Raw genomic sequence first — 19,031 nt, 5'->3', positions numbered from 1 at the left:
CGTCTAATTTCGGTGTCTTCTGGCTTTTTTAGACGCGTTTGCGCAGTCCGGTCTTCTGCTGTGTGCTCGCGCCGGAGAGCTGGTCTGCGCGTCGTCATCGTAGCTCCACCCCGTCACGTGGTGCTGATCAGCCAATTAGGTGGCTGTATCGGCAGTGGAACGCAAGGAAGGAGAAGACAATCCATGGTGCACCATGGGAGAAGACCCGCGGTACACCATGGGAGAAAACCGCGGTGCATCATTGAGAAAGGACCGGTGGCCATCTTTAAAAGAAGAAAAGAAGATGCTGCGTGAACGGGGATGCAGGTAAGTGATTTTTTTTTTTAAATAACTAATGGAATTGATTTTAACAGGGCAGAATGCGGGGGTAAGTAAAAAAAAAAATTGGATTTCGCCGCGGGACAACCCCTTTAATTATGCTACATATTTCAATGGTCACTGCTAGAGAAGAGCGAGCACCAAAATGCTTGGGTGATCGTTATTCGAGCCAAGCTTTTTGTAAGGCTCAAGAGCTAGACTGCTGGGTACTAGTGGTCTTACTTGCTTTTAATTTCCTTTCTACTGCCTGTTCTCTTGTGAAGTCTGTCTCTGGTAACAAAGACATTGAGGCAGATTACAAGAAGTTGGAGGGCTGTGTTGTCACATGGAACCATAGATCTCTATGGAGAGGAGAGCTGGAAGAGGAAGCTGCCGCAGAGCGATAGTGATTCACACAGATGCAACTGCTGCTGCTTATAGTGATTTATTGTGTTACAGCTACTGAAATCACATCTACACTGCTCAGTACTCAGAATAACAAACCTCATCCATATGCTGCAAAATTGTAAATCCACAGCATGTCAATTTTTGTGGTAGATATCCGTTGCAAATGTTGCCCTTTTCAATGCAGAGGGGTGAAAAAATCCAATGCAAATTCACACCAAAGTCCACAGGTGGTTTTAAAACAATTTTTACAGTGGATGGACCTTAACTTCTGGCCCTTTCACACAGGCATATGCAAGTTGTGCTTGAGATTCTTGGGTACAAGTCACATTGGACAGCACATGGACACCCCATACGATAACTGTGAGCAGTGGAAATATGTGAATGTGTCCTCCAGGAGTTGTTTCGCTACAGACAACCCCTTTAATATGAAAGCCTTTAATAAGGAGGTTCAGCTCCAGAGAATCCTGTCAAATGGCTGACTTTTATCTAATACATGCTGGCACATTTATAAAGCTGTCACTCAAATGTGAGGTGGGTTGGGAAAGGTAGGGATAGCTCTACATCCATGAATGCAATATACTCGTAAAGATTCTGGTGTACTCTTAACCATTTCCAATCCACTGTCTGACGTCCGAAGGCATTATGATTTAAGGCTGTACAGCTCAGATGTTGGAAGACGTCCGTCGGGGTTCTCTTACTGTATATTGCCAGCCTCTCTGCCGTTGGAGCCTATCCAACATGTCACCTCATGCAGTACTGGCTTTAGCCAGCATATAGCGCCGTTGTAGAACGGCAGAAAAAGAGTAAGCCCCTAGGAAAACCAGGATACAAATTGGATTGGAAAGGGTTAAGGGTTATTAGCACAATATATTTGTTTCCACTTACTTAGACCTGTACTTTAAAGCATATCTGCACTTTCAGGTGATTTTTCAGAATAAGCTGTCATATGTGTACATGAGGAATAACTCTATAGCTGGTCGGAGGAGTCTGTTGTTATGGTGGCTCCATACACTGCACATTGAGAAACAGCAGATTCTGTTCCCCTGTCTCACTCAGAAGCAGCAGTAGCATCATACAGGACATTATAGAGGCGTACTGAGCAGTACTGATGTGAATAAAGCAGTTGGAGTGAGATAGAAATCTTACTCTTAGCTGCAGTAGCCTTTGCTGTGTATCTCATCCATTCCACTCATCTTCCTCTTCCTCCCTCTATAGACTTCTATGGGAAGCAAGTTTATGTGTCTGCCTGCAGCTTCATCCTTCTCCTGCCTCCTTCCCATAGACTTCTATGGGCAGCATGTCTGTGTATGAGTGTCTCTCCCTACTGCTCCTCTCCCTCTGCTCTCCATAGACATCTATGGGCCGCATGTAATCTGTCTAATCAGTGAGCTTTCAGTCGATCTTGTGTTTACCAGGGTGGATTTCAGCAGTGTTTTAGGATGAGTGAGCAGTGTAGGAGGGGGAGGAGGAAATGGGCATAATAAATGAAGAACGAGGCATTTTTTATATTCACCTGTACTGTTGATTTATGCAAAGTTTGTTGAAATGACAGTGACTATTTAACTAGGACAACATCTGATGCTAACATTCACTTTAATGCAGTCATTTCCAAAACAAAATATTCAAACACTTCATTTTTGCCTATTTTTTTATATTTTTTCTGATATAATGTTAGGAATGCAAATAAATAATTTTTTTTTTACTAAACTCTGACATATTTATCTTGTGTTCAACATAAACAGACTATATAATGCAATAGTAGAAAACAGTTATAGAAAAAGTGATGGGAACAAAGTAATATTTGTGTCTCGTTAAAAATCACTGAAACGCACTAAAACAGAGCAGACAGCGTTCTAAAATCACCGTATTAGAAACACCGCGCTCATCTGAGAAGCCCCACTGAAATCAATGGAGGCGTTTTACAGCGTTTGAAACGCCGCACTAAAACTATAAAAAACGCCTATGTGAGAGTGGCTTATTCTCCTTGGGATGATAGTTGGATGACTATTGAAAAGTGATCTCTAGGAAGTGTCAGACTATATTGGGCTTAATGGCAGGAGTGAAAACTGCAAGATTTCAGGATTTCTTAAATAAATATACATGGGGATATTGAAAATGTAAAAAATCACCCAAAATGTTAAGAAAATATGTTAAATTAAATATGCTGCATAAGATAAAATAAAAACTTGATTTAAACAAAATAGGTCAATTCCTAATGACACATTCCCTTTAATATCTAAATATGTACAGTAAGTAGTTGATTGCTCATGACGGCTACAAATGTCTAAAAAAATTGGGATGTTATCCTGGATGGAACAAAAGGAACATTTTCTTTCACTGTTGTGGAACAAAACGTTTATGTTTCTTTTTGATTCTAATGAGATACATGTCTATAAAGGGGTGTGCCATCAAAAACATGTATCACCTATCACTGAATCTTAAATTAATGGTCTTCTGACCACTGGGATCCCCACTATGTGGTAGAATTGGAGACCTTGGTGCTTGCTAGAGATGAGCGAACGTGCCCGATTAGGCAGTTACTCGATAAAAGCGATGCTCGATCGAGTAATTGCTCTAAACGAGCACGTTCGCTCATCTCTAGTGCTCGCTCTTCCCACCAGCCAAACAACCACATCAAGAAGGTCTTTGAAGGAAGTGGCAGTAGAGCATGCGCACTGCTGCTCTATTCTAGAGAACAGAAGGGGTTCCAGCACTTGGACTTGCACCCAGGCGCTAAATGTTTTCGATTGAGACACCTCTTAGATCTCATTCACACGGGCATATTCACGCTCTGTATTACACACATATATTTTACGCGTATAATATGAAGAGCTGAAACCCCATTGATTTACATTGGGGTATTTAGATACGCTTTTTTCACATACATATTCACGCGCATCCAAATAAAACGCAGCATGTCCTATTTTGGTCCATGTTATGGAATGAAATAGCCCATTAAAGGCAATGGGAATAAGTAAATACACAATGAATATGCATGATACATGCATATTCACTACTTATTTATACATGAAATCAGGGAATACGCACAGTTTTGGTCTTTGAAAACGCTGCATATTTCACGGAGCAAAAAAGAATGCGCCCGTGTGAGTGAGCCCTACATTGTAGCATTAAGAATTACTTCACATTACAAATTGATAAATGTAATACTTTAGAAAAAAAATCATCTTTTAAAGGCCCTCGATGGATAAAGTGTGATGTAGAACATAAGAATCATTTCCTTCCTCTTCTTGCAACAATTTTTCCATCGGCAGATTGTTGATGTCTCGTCTTGACTCATCAAGTTCCTCGGGTACAGAATCCTGTACTGGAATCGGTATGGAGATAAGCTGTTGACCTTGAATTGTGGTTGGAGTTGCTTGGTAGGGTATGGAATGAGTTGTGGTAGGAAGACTCGGAATGGTCTGTGCCCATGGAAAGTAAGTCAATGGGGTTTGCTGCTCTGCATATTCTAGTTGGGTTGCCACACATGGAGTGGTGTTTCTTGTCTGCCAGGAAGAAGTATATGAAAGGTTCACATTCAGTTAACATATAGAAGACAAGTAATTACAATCTGCATTCACACACATTAGGTTTTCATGCCATAATTACAGAAGTAGCATTTTTTTCTGAGTTTTGTAAGCAGCCATTTACAAGTAGTAGTAGGAAAATATTAAAGGGGTTGGCCACTTTACAATTAATATTAAACGGTGTTTAGGTATCAGTTTATTAGTAATGTACAAATGGGTGCATGAAAATTGAACATCTACAGGCTATTTAATCATTAATATCTGCAGAAGGGTTGTTGATCCTGATCCCGGGGATTATCCCCATTGCCAGATTGGAGCCAGGAAGGAATTTTTTCCCTTAAATGGGGAAAATTGGCTTCTACCTCTTTGGGGTTTTTTTTGCCTTCCTCTGGATCAACACTGGAGGTTAGTAGTCTAGATGGATTTATGTATTTTTTCAGCCTTACATACTATGTTACTATACTATTTTACGCACCCTGTATTTTGCGGTCACTAAATATCAGTTTTACTTGAGGCCTCATGTAATGCAGCCACAAATTATCCTCTAGATTATGCCTACAAATCCTGTTTCAACAGTAGTGACTACAACTAATAGCATGGGTCTCTATTAGAGATGAGCAAGCATACTTGTCCGAGCTTGATGCTCATTCGAGTATTCGGTGAGGCTGTGACCAATCAGAGGCAGCTCATTCAGTAGGCGGGGATTTTAAATCCCCGGCTGCTGAATACTACTCAGAGCAGTTCAGGAGAACTGCCGGCCAGACGCAGCTGAACTCCGGCTTCAGCGGAAAGGTGAGTATACATATTTATTTTTTTATTTTTACACATTTTAGGATGGTTTTCAGGTAAGGGCTTATATTTTTAAGCCCTTCCCGAAAATTCATCCCGCGCTCGCCAGCAGCCCATTGCTTTCAATGGAGCCGGCTGTATTGCCGACTCCATTGAATTCAATGGGCTAACATCGTTCTTCTCTGCCACAGCTGTCACAGCTGTGGCAGAGGAGAACGATCTTAATGCTGACAGTGCGGGGGGGGGGCACTCTTGCTGCTATTGTGGCTTAATAGTGGGATCTGGAAACTTGAGATGCAGCCAAACATGTAGCTCCTCGCCTGCCCTATCCGTTTCTGTGTCGTTCCCATCACTTTCGTGAATTTCCCAGATTTTCACAAATGAAAACCTTAGCGAGCATCGGCGATATACAAAAATGCTCAAGTCGCCCATTGACTTTAATGGGGTTCGTTACTCGAAACGAACCCTCGAGCATCGCGGGAAGTTCGACTCGAGTAACGAGCACTCGAGCATTTTGGTGCTCACTCATCTCTAGTCTCTACGATACTGTTAGTTCAGGTCATTAGGTCTGCAGTTGGGCAGAAATTTGTAGCCGAAATACAGACCCTACAGTTTTCTGAGATCCAAGATTCCAGATTTCCATGATGTGGGTGCAGTTGTGTGCCTTTATTATGGCCCCATTACCAGGCCAACAGCATTTTTACAGAATAAATTTAGATTACTATGGGGTTTTATGTTGACCTAAGTTTGGTTTAGCTGGACCACAATTGGTTGAGGAGGTTGGTTCTGGGTATTGTGCTAGCAGTATGGACAGTGAAATATTCGCACATTATGAGCATATAAAATGGCTTTAACCCTTTTAAATCCACTGTCTAACGTCTTCCTACATGCTGATTGAAGCTTGTACAGCTCTAATATCGGAAGACGTCTAGCAGAGTATTCGTACCGTCTATTGCCAGCCACTCCACTGTCGGAGCCTCTCTGGTGCACACACACTGGATTTAGCCAGCAGATAGCACCGTTGTATAACAGCAAAAAGAGGAAGCCTATTAGGAAACCCTGAATCCAAAATGGAATGGGGAAGGGTTATAGAAGTCACCATTTTGTTCATGTGCAAAGACCTAGTGGCTCATCAGTCACTACACCTTCTATCATTTTCCCTCCTTTCTTCACTTTTCTTAGTAGTCCTGAGAAAGTACAGGTCCATAAAATGGAAGAATCTGTCTCAAAATGGCCGCTAGATACAAAATGGAGCAGTATAAGATGTAAATAAGCTTGTGTGTAGTGAAACAATAATTCAAGCAGAAATAGCTTTAGAGCATGAGATTCGGTGCAATGTCTAATGATGTGCCTCTGTTCTTTTTCATGAGAAACAAGTCTGGACACAGTTCTTATCAGAAGAAACCCTCCCACACCTCCATTCGGAAACTTGGACAAAGGAACTGACTGTGCTACAGCCACCTGAATCACAAAGTGAATACAAGGGAGGACCAGGGAGGACCAGATAACGCTGGGAGAAACAGACACTTGAGAACATAACTAGAGATGAGCGAACACCAAAATGTTCGGGTGTTCGTTATTCGTAACGAACTTCCCGTGATGCTCGAGGGTTCGTTTCGAACAACGAACCCCATTGAAGTCAATGGGCGACCAGAACATTTTTGTATTTCGCCGATGCTCGCTAAGGTTTTCATGTGTGAAAATCTGGGCAATTCAGGAAAGTGATGGGAATGACACAGTGACGGATAGGGCAGGCGAGGGGCTACATGTTGGGCTGCATCTCAAGTTCCCAGGTCCCACTATTAAGCCACAATACCGGCAAGAGTGGGCCCCCCCCCCTCCCAACAACTTTTACTTCTGAAAAGCCCTCATTAGCATGGCATACCTTTGCTAAGCACCACACTACCTCCAACAAAGCACAATCACTGCCTGCATGACACTCCACTGACACTTCTCCTGGGTTACATGCTGCCCAAACGGCCCCCCTCCCCCCCACAGCGCACACCAAAGTGTCCCTGCGCAGCCTTCAGCTGCCCTCATGCCACACCACGCTCATGTCTATTTAGAATTGCGTCTGCCATGACGAGGGACCGCAGGCACACACTGCAGAGGTTGGCACGGCTAGGCAGCGACCCTCTTTAAAAGTGGCGGAGCGATAGCCCACAATGCTGTACAGAAGCAATGATAAATAGAATCCTGTGCCACCGCCATCAGGAGCTGCACACGTGGGCATAGCAATGGGGAACCTATGTGCCACACACTATTCATTCTGTCAAGGTGTCTGCATGCCCCAGTCAGACCGGGCTTTTTAATTCATAGACACAGGCAGGTACAACTCCCTATTGTGAAGTCCCTGTCGACCCACAGCATGGGTGGCTCCCTGGAACCCACCGGCGGTACACAGAAATATCCCATTGCATTGCCCAACACAGCTGAGGTAGTAATGTCGTGCTTAATGCAGGTGGGCTTCGGCCCACACTGCATGCCCCAGTCTGACTGGGGTTCTTTATAAGTGTACAGATGTAGTAAAAACTCCGTGTGCACCTACAGCATGGGTGGGTGCCAGGAAGCCACCGGCGGTACATAGAAATATCCCATTGCATTGCCCAACACAGCTGAGGTAGTAATGTTGTGCTTAACCCTTTCCAATCCAATTTGTATATGGTTTTCCTAGGGGGCTTACTCTTTTTCTGCTGTTATACAACGGCGCTATATGCTGGCTAAAGCCAGTACTGCATGAGCTGACACGTAGGATAGGCTCCGACAGCAGAGAGGCTGGCAATATACAGTAAGAGAACCCCGACGGACGTCTACCAACAACGGAGCTGTACAGCCTTAAACCCTAATGTCTTCACAGGTCACACAGTGGACTGGAAAGGGTTAATGCAGGTGGGTTTCGGCCCACACTGCATGCCCCAGTCAGACTGGGGTTCTTTACAAGTGGACACATGTAGGTTTAACTCCCTGTGGACCCACTGCCTGGGTGGGTGCCAGGAAGCCACCGGCGGTACATAGAAATATCCCATTGCATTGCCCAACACAGCTGAGGTAGTAATGTCGTGCGTAATACAGGTGGGCTTCGGCCCACACTGCATGCCCCAGTCAGACGGGTTTTTTAGAAGTGTACAGAAGTATTAAAAACTCAGTGTGCACCTACAGCATGGGTGGCTCCCTGGAACCCACCGGCGGTACACAAAAATATCCCATTGCATTGCCCAACACAGCTGAGGTAACGTCAGCTGTAATGCAGGTGGGCTAAAAATTAATTTGATTACACTGTAGGCGAGGGCCCACAAAAATTGCTGTATCAACAGTACTAATGTACATCCCAAAAATTGGCCATGGCCAGCCAAGAGGGCAGGTGAAACCCATTAATCGCTTTGGTTAATGTGGCTTAAGTGGTAACTAGGCCTGGAGGCAGCCCAGTGTAACGAAAAATTGGTTCAAGTTAAAGTTCCAATGCTTTTAAGCGCATTGAAACTTATAAAAATTGTTCTGAAAAATTATTTGAGTGAGCCTTGTGGCCCTAAGAAAAATTGCCCGTTCAGCGTGATTACGTGAGGTTTCACGAGGAGGAACAGGAGGAGGAGGAGGAGGAATATTAGACACAGATTGATGAAGCACAAATGTCCCCGTTTTGGATGGTGAGAGAGAACGTAGCTTCCATCCGCGGGTGCAGCCTACGTATTGCTTACGTATCGCTGCTGTCCGCTGGTGGAGAACAGAAGTCTGGCGAAATCCAGCCTTTGTTCATCTTGATGAGTGTTAGCCTGTCGGCACTGTCGGTTGACAAGCGGCTACGCTTATCGGTGATGATTCCCCCAGCCGCACTAAACACCCTCTCCGACAACACGCTAGCCGCAGGACAAGCAAGCACCTCAAGGGCATACAGGGCTAGTTCAGGCCACGTGTCCAGCTTCGACACCCAGTAGTTGTAGGGGGCAGAGGCGTCACCAAGGATGGTCGTGCGATCCGCTACGTACTCCCTCACCATCCTTTTGCAGTGCTCCCGCCGACTCAGCCGTGACTGGGGAGCGGTGACACAGTCTTGGTGGGGAGCCATAAAGCTGGCCAGGCCCTTAAAGACTGTTGCACTGCCTGGGATGTACATGCTGCTCGATCTACGCACATCCCCTGCAACATGGCCCTCGGAACTGCGCCTTCTGCCACTAGCGCTGTCGGCTGGGAATTTTACCATCAGCTTGTCCGCAAGGGTCCTGTGGTATAGCAACACTCTCGAACCCCTTTCCTCTTCGGGAATCAGAGTGGGCAGGTTCTCCTTATACCGTGGATCGAGCAGTGTGTACACCCAGTAATCCGTAGTGGCCAGAATGCGTGCAACGCGAGGGTCACGAGAAAGGCATCCTAACATGAAGTCAGCCATGTGTGCCAGGGTACCTGTACGCAACACATGGCTGTCTTCACTAGGAAGATCACTTTCAGGATCCTCCTCCTCCTCCTCCTCCTCAGGCCATACACGCTGAAAGGATGACAGGCAATCAGCCGGTGTACCGTCAGCAGCGGGCCAAGCTGTCTCTTCCCCCTCCTCCTCATCCTCCTCATGCTCCTCCTCCTCCTCCTGTACGCGCTGAGAAATAGACAGGAGGGTGCCCTGACTATCCAGCGGCATACTGTCTTCCCCCGCCCCCGTTTCCGAGCGCAAAGCAGCTGCCTTTATGGTTTGCAGGGAATTTCTCAAGATGCATAGCAGAGGAATGGTGACGCTAATGATTGTAGCATCGCCGCTCACCACCTGGGTAGACTCCTCAAAATTACCAAGGACATGGCAGATGTCTGCCAACCAGGCCCACTCTTCTGAAAGGAATTGAGGAGGCTGACTCCCACTGCGCCGCCCATGTTGGAGTTGGTATTCGACTATAGCTCTACGCTGTTCATAGAGCCTGGCCAACATGTGGAGCGTAGAGTTCCACCGTGTGGGCACGTCGCACAGCAGTCGGTGCACTGGCAGCTTAAAGTGATGTTGCAGGGTGCGCAGGGTGGCAGCGTCCGTGTGGGACTTGCGGAAATGTGCGCAGAGCCGGCGCGCCTTTACGAGCAGGTCTGACAAGCGTGGGTAGCTTTTCAGAAACCGCTGAACCACCAAATTAAAGACGTGGGCCAGGCATGGCACGTGCGTGAGGCTGCCGAGCTGCAGAGCCGCCACCAGGTTACGGCCGTTGTCACACACGACCATGCCCGGTTGGAGGCTCAGCGGCGCAAGCCAGCGGTCGGTCTGCTGTGTCAGACCCTGCAGCAGTTCGTGGGCCGTGTGCCTCTTATCGCCTAAGCTGAGTAGTTTCAGCACGGCCTGCTGACGCTTGCCCACCGCTGTGCTGCCACACCGCGCGACACCGACTGCTGGCGACATGCTGCTGCTAACACATCTTGATTGTGAGACAGAGGAGGAGGAGGAGGAGGAGGAGGGTGCTTTAGTGGAGGAAGCATACACCTCCGCAGATACCACCACCGAGCTGGGGCCCGCAATTCTGGGGGTGGGTAGGACGTGAGCGGTCCCAGGCTCTGACTCTGTCCCAGCCTCCACTAAATTCACCCAATGTGCCGTCAGGGAGATGTAGTGGCCCTGCCCGCCTGTGCTTGTCCACGTGTCCGTAGTTAAGTGGACCGTGGCAGTAACCGCGTTGGTGAGGGCGCGCACAATGTTGCGGGAGACGTGGTCGTGCAGGGCTGGGACGGCACATCGGGAAAAGTAGTGGCGACTGGGAACTGAGTAGCGCGGGGCCGCCGCCTCCATGATACTTTTGAAGGACTCCGTTTCCACAACCCTATACGGCAGCATCTCAAGGCTGATGAATTTTGCGATGCGGACGGTTAACGTTTGAGCGTGCGGGTGCGTGGCGGCGTACTTGCGCTTGCGCTCGAACACTTGCGCAAGCGACGGCTGAACGGTGCGCTGAACTACACTGCTGGATGGGGCCGAGGACAGCGGAGATGAGGGTGTGGGTGCAGGCCATGAGGCGGTAGTGCCTGTGTCCTGAGAGGGGGGTTGCATCTCAGTGGCAGGTTGGGGCACAGGGGGAGAGGCAGGGGTGCAAACCGGAGGCGGTGAACGGCCTTTGTCCCACCTTGCGGGGTGCTTGGCCATCATATGTCTGCGCATGGTGGTGGTGGTGAGGCTGTTGGTGTTGGCTCCCCGGCTGAGCTTTGCGCGACAAAGGTTGCACACCACTGTTCGTCGGTCGTCAGGCGTCTCTGTGAAAAACTGCCAGACCTTAGAGCACCTCGGCCTCCGCAGGGTGGCATGGCGCGAGGGGGCGCTTTGGGAAACACTTGGTGGATTATTCGGTCTGGCCCTGCCTCTACCCCTGGCCACTGCACTGCCTCTTGCAACCTGCCCTGCTGATGCCCTTGACTCCCCCTCTGAAGACCTGTCCTCCTGAGTAAGCGTTGCACACCAGGTGGGGTCAGTCACCTCATCGTCCTGCTGCTCTTCCTCCGAATCCTCTGTGCGCTGCTCCCTGGGACTTACTGCCCTTACTACTACCTCACTGCAAGACAACTGTGTCTGATCGTCATCGTCCTCCTCACCCACAGAAAGTTGTTGAGACAGTTGGCGGAAGTCCCCAGCCTCTTCCCCCGGACCCCGGGAACTTTCGAATGGTTGGGCATCAGTGACGATAAACTCCTCTGGTGGGAGAGGAACCGCTGCTGCCCAATCTAAGCAGGGGCCCGAGAACAGTTCCTGGGAGTGTTCCCGCTCCTGAGCAGGTGTCATTGTAGTGGAGTGAGGAGGCTGGGAGGAAGGAGGAGCAGCAGACAGAGGATTCGGATTGGCAGCAGTGGACGGCGCAGAACTGCGGGTAGACGATAGGTTGCTCGAAGCACTTTCTGCCATCCAGGACAGGACCTGCTCACACTGCTCATTTTCTAATAACCGTCTCCCACGTGGACCCATTAATTGGGCGATGAATGTGGGGACGCCAGAAACGTGCCTCTCTCCTAATCGCGCAGCAGACAGCTGCGACACACCTGGATCAGGAGCTTGGCCTGTGCCCACACCCTCACTTGGCCCTCCGCGTCCTCGGCCACGTCCACGTCCACGTCCTCTAGGCTTACCCCTACCCCTCAGCATGCTGTATTACCAGTGATTAGATTTCCCAGGCAGGAAATAAATTGGCGCAAGACTGCAGGGCAAATATAATTTTTGCCCTTTTTGGAAAACGAAAGGCCCCACTGCCTCTAGTGAATGAATTATCTAAGTTTAATAACTGTGCTGTGTCCCTGCTTATGTGTCACAGAACGTGAGGGTAGCAGAGTTATTATAACTCTTGGAGAGCAGGTATTTTTTTTCCCAATTAAGGAAAGCAAATGGCGAAGCCAGCAGTAAAGCGTAGCTGGCTGCGTATGATTTAGCAATGTTTTTCACACAGCTCACACGTGTCCACCGCCCGTAAGGACGGACAGAGGCTGGACAAATAGATTTGTTTTCAGTTTTTTCCCACCAACAGGCAGCACTGCGTATATTCTATGAACCTGAGAAGTTTAATAACTGTGCTGTGTCCCTGCTTATGTGTCACAGAACGTGAGGGTAGCAGAGTTATTATAACTCTTGGAGAGCAGGTATTTTTTTTCCCAATTAAGGAAAGCAAATGGCGAAGCCAGCAGTAAAGCGTAGCTGGCTGCGTATGATTTAGCAATGTTTTTCACGCAGCTCACACGTCTCCACAGGCGTAAGGACGGATACAGGCTGGACAAATAGATTTCTTTTCAGTTTTTTCCCACCAACAGGCAGCACTGCGTATATTCAATGAACCTGAGAAGTTTAATAACTGCGCTGTGTCCCTGCTTATGTGTCACAGAACGTGAGGGTAGCAGAGTTATTATAACTCTTGGAGAGCAGGTATTTTTTTTCCCAATTAAGGAAAGCAAATGGCGAACCTAGCAGTAAAGCGTAGCTGGCTGCGTATGATTTAGCAATGTTTTTCACGCAGCTCACACGTCTCCACAGGCGTAAGGACGGACACAGGCTGGACAAATAGATTTGTTTTCAGTTTTTTCCCACCAACAGGCAGCACTGCGTATATTCAATGAACCTGCGAAGTTTAATAACTGCGCTGTGTCCCTGCTTATGTGTCACAGAACGTGAGGGTAGCAGAGTTATTATAACTCTTGGAGAGCAGGTATTTTTTTTCCCAATTAAGGAAAGCAAATGGCGAACCTAGCAGTAAAGCGTAGCTGGCTGCGTATGATTTAGCAATGTTTTTCACGCAGCTCACACGTCTCCACAGGCGTAAGGACGGACACAGGCTGGACAAATAGATTTGTTTTCAGTTTTTTCCCACCAACAGGCAGCACTGCGTATATTCAATGAACCTGCGAAGTTTAATAACTGCGCTGTGTCCCTGCTTATGTGTCACAGAACGTGAGGGTAGCAGAGTTATTATAACTCTTGGAGAGCAGGTATTTTTTTTCCCAATTAAGGAAAGCAAATGGCGAACCTAGCAGTAAAGCGTAGCTGGCTGCGTATGATTTAGCAATGTTTTTCACGCAGCTCACACGTCTCCACAGGCGTAAGGACGGACACAGGCTGGACAAATAGATTTGTTTTCAGTTTTTTCCCACCAACAGGCAGCACTGCGTATATTCAATGAACCTGCGAAGTTTAATAACTGCGCTGTGTCCCTGCTTATGTGTCACAGAACGTGAGGGTAGCAGAGTTATTATAACTCTTGGAGAGCAGGTATTTTTTTTCCCAATTAAGGAAAGCAAATGGCGAACCTAGCAGTAAAGCGTAGCTGGCTGCGTATGATTTAGCAATGTTTTTCACGCAGCTCACACGTCTCCACAGGCGTAAGGACGGACACAGGCTGGACAAATAGATTTGTTTTCAGTTTTTTCCCACCAACAGGCAGCACTGCGTATATTCAATGAACCTGCGAAGTTTAATAACTGCGCTGTGTCCCTGCTTATGTGTCACAGAACGTGAGGGTAGCAGAGTTATTATAACTCTTGGAGAGCAGGTATTTTTTTTCCCAATTAAGGAAAGCAAATGGCGAACCTAGCAGTAAAGCGTAGCTGGCTGCGTATGATTTAGCAATGTTTTTCACGCAGCTCACACGTCTCCACAGGCGTAAGGACGGACACAGGCTGGACAAATAGATTTGTTTTCAGTTTTTTCCCACCAACAGGCAGCACTGCGTATATTCAATGAACCTGCGAAGTTTAATAACTGCGCTGTGTCCCTGCTTATGTGTCACAGAACGTGAGGGTAGCAGAGTTATTATAACTCTTGGAGAGCAGGTATTTTTTTTCCCAATTAAGGAAAGCAAATGGCGAACCCAGCAGTAAAGCGTAGCTGGCTGCGTATGATTTAGCAATGTTTTTCACGCAGCTCACACGTGTCCACAGGCGTAAGGACGGACAGAGGCTGGACAAATAGATTTGTTTTCAGTTTTTTCCCACCAACAGGCAGCACTGCGTATATTCTATGAATAATAACGGTGTTGTGGCCCTGCCTATACAATTCTTTCCCTGCAGTATCAATGGAGGGTGCAATGCTCTGCAGAGGCGATTTTGAGAAGCCCAAAAAAAATGCAGCACAGCCAACAGCAGCCTGGACAGTACTGCACACGGATAAATATGGCCCTAGAAAGGACCGTTGAGGTTCTTGAAGGCTACACTCACTCCTAACACTCTCCCTGCCTATGCAGCACTTCTGTCCCTAATGCCAGGTGCAACGGTCTGCAGAGGCGATTTTGAGAAAAAAAAAATCCCACTGCTAACAGCAGCCAACACACAGCTATCAGTGGCCCTAATAAGGACCTTTGGGGGGTCTTGAAGCCTACACTAACTACCAATTCTTTCCCTACAGCAGCTCCGGTATAAACAGCACTGTCCCTCATCTAACTCACACCGCATCTGAGGCGAACCGCGGGAGGGGCCGACTTTTATATTAGGCGAACACCTGATCTCGCCAGCCACTCACAGCAGGGGGGTGGTATAGGGCTTAAACGTTGCAGGGGGAAGTTGTAATGCCTTCCCTGTCTTTCAATTGGCCAGAAAAGCGCGCTAACGTCTCAGGGAAGGAAGTGAAAGTAACCAGAACACCGCATGGTGTTCGTCACGAATAACGAACATCCCGAACACCCTAATATTCGCACGAATATCAAGCTCGGACGAACGCGTTCGCTCATCTCTAAACATAACAGATATATTCTCACTACACTGATTGCTGAACAATATATGATTCTTAATGTTTTTCTAACCCAATGAGATTAACCCCCATGACTAATGACATATTCCTTTCCTGTATTAGAACTATACCAAAGTGAATAAACTTTCAGTGTATGCGCCTTAAGCAGAGTGGGCTGTATACTTGCCGCGGCTCATCTCTACGTATCTGTGGGAACTGATAACTATAAATGATATCGTTTTTGGCCTCCTTGATGCAACCAGGTACCAACTAATTTGGACCTCAAGACTTGAAAGGTTACGTGGCCGCGAAGCGGTCTTTAACAGTCCTACACAAAGTTATAATCTTCTACATATTTCTTTTGGCTGCAGTAAAGCAATGTAAAGGACTTACCGTGAAATTTGTTAGTAGAGGTTGTGAGGTGTAAGTCAAGACTGAAGGTGGCCCAACCACAGTATAGCCCTGGCACATTGGTTGAACATACATATCTCCTGTGTACGGGCAGCTGACAGTCTCATGTGAAATATACTCTGGGCACGTTGTCCATTGTGTTATAGGCTGAAAGGAGGATGGCTGAGAAATCCACCCAGTGTAGAAGGTGCCTTCATCTTGGATTGGCAGTAATGAAGTTGTAGCATCCAAATCCACGTATGGAAGTTCAGCGGTATTTGAGACTAGAAATAAATAACAATGACACGATTAAAAAAGCTGAACAGAAATACATAACACATATGTTAGTAAAGAAAAACACAAAAGTGAATGATTACCTACTGACGTGTATGGCGGAAGAGTCTGGTAGGTTGTGGGCACCTATAAACAGAGGCAAAGTTTTTATTACAGGATGAACTCTCAGAATATAGTATACCCAAATAGATATGAGTGAGTCAATAAAGATTCATTTCACTTGGTGACTGGTAAATAACCTCCTTGGAGATGTATTTCCCTCATACAAGATAATGGAAGCTGAAATATGGATCTGTATTCAAACATTAAATAAGTATGTCCAACATTGATACTTGGGTTGTTAATACTAATATGGTCAAAAGATTACATTATACCTTAAAAATGCAGCCCCCTGATTTTCGGATCTCTAATTCTGGATTATGGTTACTTATTATTAACAAGTCTATCCACTAAGGTCTCATATAGCTCCTGGGGTGACCCCAAAAACCATTCTGAGCATGTGCTACCACCGCAGCTTGCTGCAGAAGAGAGCTATTATACAGGTAAAGCTCTTCAGAAATGTATCTCCCTTGCAAAACAATACAAATTCTGGAGCATTTTTTTTCTTAGAATTCTATGCTTTTACACCTTTTTATGCCAGAATAAATATAATTGATGTGGTGGCTAGAGATGAGCGAACGTACTCGTCCGAGCTTGATGCTCGGGCGAATATTAGCGTGTTCGGGATGCTCGTTACTCGTAACGAGTACCACGCGATGTTCCAGTTACTTTCACTTTCCTGTCTGAGACGTTAGCGCGCTTTTCTGGCCAATTGAAAGACAGGGAAGGCATTACAACTTCCCCCTGTGATGTTCCAGCCCTATACCACCCCCCTGCTGTGAGTGGCTGGGGAGATCAGGTGTCACCCGAGTATAAAAGTCGGCCCCTCCCGCGGCTCGCCTCAGATGCCTTGTGAGATAGCTGAGGGAAAGTGCTGTTGTGTTGGAGCTGCTGTAGGGAGAGTGTTAGGAGTGAGTGTAGGCTTCAAGAACCCCAACGGTCCTTCTTAGGGCCACATCTATCCATGTGCAGTAGTGTGGAGGCTGCTGTTAGGAGTGTTGCACCTTTTTTTTTTTTTTTTCAAAATCGGCTGTGCAGAGCATTGCGCCCTGCAGTAATAATACAGGGACAGAAGTGGTGGTTAGGCAGGGAGAGTGTTAGGAGTGAGTGTAGGCTTCAAGAACCCCAACGGTCCTTCTTAGGGCCACATTTAACTGTGTGCAGTACTGTGCAGGCTGCTGTTAGCAGTGTTGCTTTTTTTTTTTTTTTTTTCAAAATTGGCTGTGCAGAGCATTGCGCCCTGCAGTAATACTACAGGGACAGAATTGTGTAGGCAGGGCCAGAAGACATATATTATTGATTGAATATAGTCAGTGGGCCTTTTCTTTAAAAAAAAAAGGGAAACATTCTATTTGGCCTGCCTCTGACAGTCCTCAGCGTTCTGGGTACGTGTGTGGTGGGTGCAGAACGTAAATAAATCATACGCAGCCAGCTACGTTTAACAGCAGGCTTGCGCCAATTTATTTCCTGCCTGGGAAATCACTGCTCTGCTGTAGTTAATAACTCTGCAACCCTGCAGTTCTGTGACACATTTGCAGGGCCAGAATACATATTTATTATTGATTGAATATACGCAGTGGGCCTTTCCTTGAAAAAAAAGGGAAAACATTCTATTTGGCCGGCCTCTGACAGTCCTCAGCGTTCTGGGTACGTGTGTGGTGGGTGCAGAACGTAAATAAATCATACGCAGCCAGCTACGTTTAACAGCTGGCTTGCGACAATTTATTTCCTGCCTGGGAAATCAAATCACTGGTAATACAGCATGCTGAGAGGTAGGGGTAGGCCTAGAGGACGTGGACGCGGCCGAGAACGCGGAGGGCCAAGTGAGGGTGTTGGCACAGGCCGAACTCCTGATCCAGGTGTATCGCAGCCGACTGCTGCGCGATTACGAGAGAGGCACGTTTCTGGCGTCCCCACATTCATCGCACAATTAATGGGTCCACGCGGGAGACCTTTATTAGAAAATAAGCAGTGTGAGCAGGTCCTGTCGTGGATGGCAGAAAGTGCTTCGAGCAACCTATCGTCCACCCACAGTTCTGCGCCGTCCACTGCTGCAAATCCGAATCCTCTGTCTGCTGCTCCTCCTTCCTCCCAGCCTCCTCACTCCACTACAATGACACATGCTCAGGAGCGGGAACACTCCCAGGAACTGTTCTCGGGCCCCTGCTCAGATTGGGCAGCAGTGGTTCCTCTCCCACCAGAGGAGTTTATCGTCACTGATGCCCAACCTTGGAAAGTTCCCGGGGTCCGGGGGATGAGGCTGGGGACTTCCGGCAACTGTCTCAAGACCTTTCAGTGGGTGAGGAGGACGATGACGATGAGACACAGTTGTCTATCGGTGAGGTAGTAGTAAGGGCAGTAAGTCCGAGGGAGGAGCGCACAGAGGATTCGGAGGAAGAGCAGCAGGACGATGAGGTGACTGACCCCCCACCTGGTGTGCAACGCCTACTCAGGACAGGTCTTCAGAGGGGGAGGCAAGGGCAGCAGCAGGGCAGGTTGGAAGAGGCAGTGCGGTGGCCAGGGGTAGAGGCAGGGCCAGACAGAATAATCCACCAACTGTTTCCCAAAGCGCACCCTCGCGCCATGCCACCCTGCAGAGGCCAAGGTGCTCTAAGGTCTGGCAGTTTTTCACAGAGACGCCTGACGACCGACGAACAGTGGTGTGCAACCTTTGTCGCGCCAAGATCAGCCAGGGAGCCACCACCAACAGCCTCACCACCACCAGCATGCGCAGACATATGATGGCCAAGCACCCCACAAGGTGGGACGAAGGCCGTTCACCGCCTCCGGTTTGCACCGCTGCCTCTCCCCCTGTGCCCCAACCTGCCACTGAGATCCAACCCCGCTCTGAGGACACAGGCACAACCGTCTCCTGGCCTGCACCCACACCCTCACCTCCGCTGTCCTCGGCCCAATCCAGCAATGTCTCGCACCGCACCGTCCAGCCGTCGCTAGCGCAAGTGTTTGACCGCAAGCGCAAGTACGCCGCCACGCACCCGCGCGCTCAAGCGTTAACCGTCCACATAGCCAAATTTATCAGCCTTGAGATGCTGCCGTATAGGGTTGTGGAAACGGAG

General features: G+C 47.7%; 1 protein-coding gene across 1 annotated transcript in view; it reads right to left on the bottom strand.

Annotated features, from left to right (window-relative positions):
- Positions 1 to 3,663: 3,663 nt before the first annotated feature.
- POU2AF1 (POU class 2 homeobox associating factor 1) overlaps positions 3,664 to 19,031 on the bottom strand; it is a 74,323-nt gene continuing 58,955 nt past the window's right edge. Inside the window, exons 3-5 of the mRNA XM_066605602.1 lie at positions 15,939 to 15,981; positions 15,565 to 15,845; positions 3,664 to 4,211 (exon numbers count right to left, since the gene is read on the bottom strand). Coding sequence (XP_066461699.1) covers positions 3,894 to 4,211; positions 15,565 to 15,845; positions 15,939 to 15,981 — 642 coding nt within the window. The 3' untranslated portion in view covers positions 3,664 to 3,893. The remainder of the gene's footprint in view (positions 4,212 to 15,564; positions 15,846 to 15,938; positions 15,982 to 19,031) is intronic.

Source organism: Eleutherodactylus coqui, chromosome 6, assembly GCF_035609145.1.
Source record: "Eleutherodactylus coqui strain aEleCoq1 chromosome 6, aEleCoq1.hap1, whole genome shotgun sequence".
In the NCBI taxonomy this organism is placed as follows: Eukaryota; Metazoa; Chordata; class Amphibia; order Anura; family Eleutherodactylidae; genus Eleutherodactylus; species Eleutherodactylus coqui.
Note: the sequence above shows the minus strand (reverse complement) of the source record. Positions and strands in the feature narration are given on the sequence as shown.